The 5,044-nt window shown below is 37.6% G+C and overlaps 1 protein-coding gene across 1 annotated transcript; it reads right to left on the reverse strand.

Moving 5' to 3' along the window:
* Positions 1–427: 427 nt before the first annotated feature.
* Positions 428–1,565, reverse strand: LOC139182993 (olfactory receptor 6C4-like). Its single transcript, XM_070788715.1, has one exon. The coding sequence runs from the start codon at positions 1,417–1,419 to the stop codon at positions 496–498; it is 924 nt and encodes a 307-aa protein (XP_070644816.1). The 5' UTR covers positions 1,420–1,565; the 3' UTR covers positions 428–495.
* Between the last annotated feature and the right edge of the window lie 3,479 nt (positions 1,566–5,044).

The following is a 5,044-nucleotide window of genomic DNA, read 5'->3' on the forward strand; positions in this document are numbered from 1 at the left end:
AAAAAGATAAAAGGAGAAGGCGGCGGTAGAAGATGAGATCATTTAGATAGCATCACTGAATCAGTGGACCTGAATTTGAGCAAACACTGGGAGATAGTGGAGGACAGAGAAGTCTGGCATGCTGCAGTCCATGGGCTCACAAAGAGTTGGCCATGACTTAGCGACTGAACAACAACTAAAATACTTTACTGAGATGTGGCAGTTCAGATGGGTACCCCTGCATGATGTGATTGTGGTATGTTGTTAATACAGAATCAGGAACCTCAGAGTCTAGTTCTAGTTCGAGTCTCAGTTGTGGCATGTGAGAAGTAGTTCCCTGACCAGAAATTGAACCCAAGCCCCCTGCTTTGGGAGTGTGGAGTCTTAGCCGGTGGACCACCAGGGAAGTCCCTTGAGATACTGCTTTAATAAGAAGAGGGTTGAAGAAGTTATCCTTGAGAAGAACTTCATAAATATTATTCAGATTCTGTTTTAAGTTTGAGGTCTTTACATTCACTAAAGACTCACAATCTTTCTGGCCACATTTTTGAAGGCTTGTTTTACTTGTTCATTCCTCAGAGTATAAATGAATGGGTTCAATAAAGGGGCGATTGAGGTATTGAGCACAGCCACTCCCTTATTGAAGGCAACTCCATCTTTTGCTGAGGGTTTTATGTACATGAAGATGCAGCTGCCATAAGAGAGGGAGATGACAATCATGTGGGATGAGCATGTGGAAAAGGCTTTCTTCCTTTGCTGAACAGAGGGGATCTTCAGAACAGTCTGGATGGTGTTTGTGTAGGACAGAATCAGCAGCATCAGGGTGAGCACCAATGTCACAACTGCTAAGATGAAGTCAACCAGCTCCAGGAGTCTTGTGTCTGAGCAAGATATTTCTATGAGGTGTCCATAGTCACAATAATTCAGCATGTTGGAGGCACAGAAGTCCAGTTGACTGGTCAGGATGATTGGGGATAAAATGATGAGAAATCCACCTAGCCAGGAGCAGAGGATTAGCTGGATGCAGACGTTGCTGTTCATGATGGTCGTGTAATGTAGGGGTTTGCATATGGCCACATAGCAGTCATAGGACATGGCAGCCAGAAGGTAAAACTCTGTGGCCCCCAGGAATATGGCAAAGAAATACTGAGTGAAGCAGCCAGCAAAGCTGATGCTCTTGTTTCCAGTTGATATGCTGAACAGTAGTCTAGGAGTAAAAGTGGTTGTAAAGGAAATTTCTAAGAGGGAGAAGTTCCAGAGGAAGAAATACATGGGCGTGTGGAGGTGGGAGTCCAGTAGTGTGAGGGTGATGATCGTCAGGTTTCCAATAATGCTGAATACATAGGTGAGGAAGAGAAGTGTGAAGATTACAGATTGAAGCTCTGGGATGTCTGTTAGTCCCAGCAGAATGAATTCTGTTATATAAGTTTGGTTTTTCATTGCTACCCTTTGCTGCCTACAAAGGAAAGAAATCAGTGATGAGAATGGAAGAGGAGCTCAGAAACCTTTGGGAGAGCCTAAGCTTTTCTTGTTGAATTGGCTCAAACGCCTTTTTTTTTTTTTTTCTTTTCTGTCATTTTGACTTAAATGAATTTTTCTATTGGACAGAAGTTGACTCTTCACAAGAATTCCTGTTTTTAAAAAATCAATTTATTGGTTTTTGTTTTGTTTTGTTTTACTTTGCTGTTGAGTTGTGTGAGTTCCTTATGGTTTATTAACTCTTTGATGCATGGTTTCCAAATATTATCTACCATTCTGGTTGGTTGCCTTTCATTTCATTCATGGTTTCTTGAATGAAAGCTGGGGATAAGCTTTTAATTTTAACTAATTTATTAACTTATTAATTAATAATAGTTCCCTAATGAAGGATGGAACCCTTGCCCCCTGCAGTAGATGTGCAGAGTCTTAACCACTGGACTGCCAGGGAAGTCCCAAGGATTATTTTCTTAAATTTCCATGTATGAGGGTTTTCTCCATGGTCCTTTTCAACGTGTCATGTACTTCCCTAGCCTACCTTCTAAACCAATGCCTAAGTTATCGTTTTCTGTATTTCCTATTTTATTTTCATTTTCAGTGTTAACTTTACTTTTGATCTTTCTTTATTTCTGCTAATTTGGCAGTGAAATTTCACTTCCATAACTTTCTTGGTCTCAGTGTGAGAAGAAATGCTAACTTGTTAGCTATAGTTGAGGAGTCTTTAGAATAGAATCAGCAATGCCCTTATAACTATGGTAAACCAAGATGCTCCAACTTTTCTTTGATGTTTTAAATTTGTGGACCATTGTAACTAATGTCACCAGTCTCACAATCTTTGCTGCTGGTGTCAGCTTTCCCTCAGGTCCCAGTTATCCTATTTTAGGTGGTGTTAGCAGAGGAGCAGATGGTATCTCTCCAATCAGATACCTGCTATCATTTCCTTCCATATCCATGTTTATTAATAAGCATGTAATTTTACTCTGGCTAGAAAAATATATCTGAAATAAAAAGTTGTGAACCTTATTGAGAAATATGATTTTTTTCTTCTAGTATCTTTATTTTATTTTTTTAAATTTCTGCCTTTAACTAGTGGTTTCTCCCTAATTTTTCCTCCTTTCTTCAGACACTAATGATGTCTCTCTCACTTTGGCACTTCTTTCTCCCAAACACACATTCAGGTGGTTAGCTTGCTTTAGTTTCCACATGAGTGAAATGGTACTGTCTTATGCCTGTCTCATGCTACCCCTCAAGTGGATATTTGTAGGCCTGAATTGTTACTTCATTTTCATCTCCATATCATTAGCTTTAACATATTTCTTTTAGATATTCTCCCCTCTAACTAAACTTAATATGTTAAAATTATATCAGCATATTTCTACCTTGTGATTAAAATTTCTTTAAATTTCCAAGCTCTTTGATAGAGTTTTTTTTTGGTTTGGTGTTTTAAGATATTTACTTTAGAAATAAGTGTTGGTTCTCTTGCCTTTCCTCTGCTCTTAAGGAACTTACATTCAGTGTTTGGAGAGATGTAATGTACACATGAAATAGATAATGGTTGGGACTTCTCTGGTGGTCCAGGGGTTAAGCATCCACCTACCAGTGTGAGGGACACAGGTTTGATCCCTGATCCAGGAGGATTCCACATGCCGTAGGGCGACTAGGCCTGTAGGCCGCAACCACTGAGCTTGTGTGCCCAAGAGCCTGTGATCTGCAACAAGAGAAGTCATTACAATGAGAAGCCTGTGCACTGCAACTAGAGAGAAGCCTCTGCTTGCTGAAACTAGAGAAAACCCATGCATAGCAATGAAGATCCAATGCAGCCAAAAACAAAAATAAATTAAAAAAATAGAAAATGGTTAATGACTGAATAGAATACATTAATTCCTATCTTAAAAATATTATTTTATACAAAGTGGCAGTTTTATAACTTCATGTTTTCTGTTAGAAGTCAGTTGAGAAAACTGTGTTTATAGACCACTGTTGTTTAGTAGCTAAGTCGTGTCCGACTCTTTGCAACCCCATGGACTGTAGCCTGCCAGGCTCCTCTGTCCATGGGATTTCCCAGGCAAGGATACTGGAGTGGGTTGCCACTTCTTTCCCCAGGATAAACCACTGACCTAAGTTTAATTTTCTGATTATGTAGCCACTCACATTCAAAAGGAAAATTAGTCCTTGCATTGACCCTGGCAATATATGGCTTAAGCAAATAGTTTCTCTGTGTTTCTGTAGCCATAAGGCTATAGAAGTTATAGGCCTCTGTGAGAGCTGGCCTCTTCCTTCTCTTCCAGTAGATCTCCTGTGCAAATGGGTAGGAAAATCAGTGAGTTAAGTCCAGTTGCTAAGTACGTTATCTGACTAAGATAGTCTGTGAAAAGTGTAATTAGCATTTGTGAGATGTTTTATGGAATTTTAGAAAATTGTGGTCAAAAACACAATATAAAATTTACCATCTTAACCATTTTTTTCTTTTTTAAAAATATATTCATTTTTTAATTGAAGGATAATTGCTTTACAGAATTTTGTTGCTTTCTGCCAAGCATCAACACGAATCAGCCAAAGTGTGGAGTTCGATGTTAAACATATCCACATTGTTGTGCAACAGATCTCCAGAACGTTTTCATTTTGTAAAGCTGAAATGCTATGCCTGTTGAACAACTCTCCCTAATCCTGCTCAACTGCTGCTCCTGGCAGCCACCATTCTACTTTCTATTTTTTTGATTTTGACTACTTTAGACATCTCATGTAAGTGGAATCATACACTGTGTATGTATGTATGTATTTTTGTGACTGGTTTATTTCACTTAGTGTAATGTTCTCAAGGTTAATAATCCATGTGACAGGATTTCCTTCCTTTTAAAGATTGAATAATATTCCATTGTATGTATATGTCACATTTTATCTATCCATTCATCTGCTGATGGGTTGCTTCCATTTCTTGATTATTATGAATAAAGCTGCTATAATCATGGGTGTCCAAATATATCTTCAAGATTCTAGTTTCATTTCTTTTGGATATATATCCAGAAGATATTTTGCTGGATCATATTATAATTCTATTTTTAGTTTTGTTAGAAATAACCATACTGCTTTCCATGGGGACCACATTCTATGTGGAAATTTTGTATCAAAATGAATATCTGAATGTCTGTGGCACAGGATAAATACAGAGAGCTGTCTGATTCTAAGATAAGAATTAACATAAATGATGCATTCTATTTGGGCATTATCCATTCTCTGTTTTATGGGTATATGTCACCTTTCCAAAAACAGATTGTAAGTTCCTTAAGAGCAGAGGAAGAACAGGAGAACCAACACTTATTGAATGATTGTAGTGTTGGTATTAAAGTAGGCTCTTTCATAAATAATATTCTTCTTCTTTTTTGGTATTCTTTTACCCCCCAATAACACTGGCTAAAGCACACAGCATAATAAATACATAATTGTTAAATAAATGAAAAAAAATAGTGCCTTTTCTCTCTACTCTTTATTTTGCTCTTCATTTAGCCTTTTATCTTTGGCAATTTGCTATATAAATGGTAAATTTTTCCTAGCTTTTTTTAATCTAACAACAAATAGGAGAATTTAAGAG

Source organism: Bos indicus, chromosome 5 (assembly GCF_029378745.1).
Source record: "Bos indicus isolate NIAB-ARS_2022 breed Sahiwal x Tharparkar chromosome 5, NIAB-ARS_B.indTharparkar_mat_pri_1.0, whole genome shotgun sequence".
Taxonomy (NCBI): Eukaryota; Metazoa; Chordata; class Mammalia; order Artiodactyla; family Bovidae; genus Bos; species Bos indicus.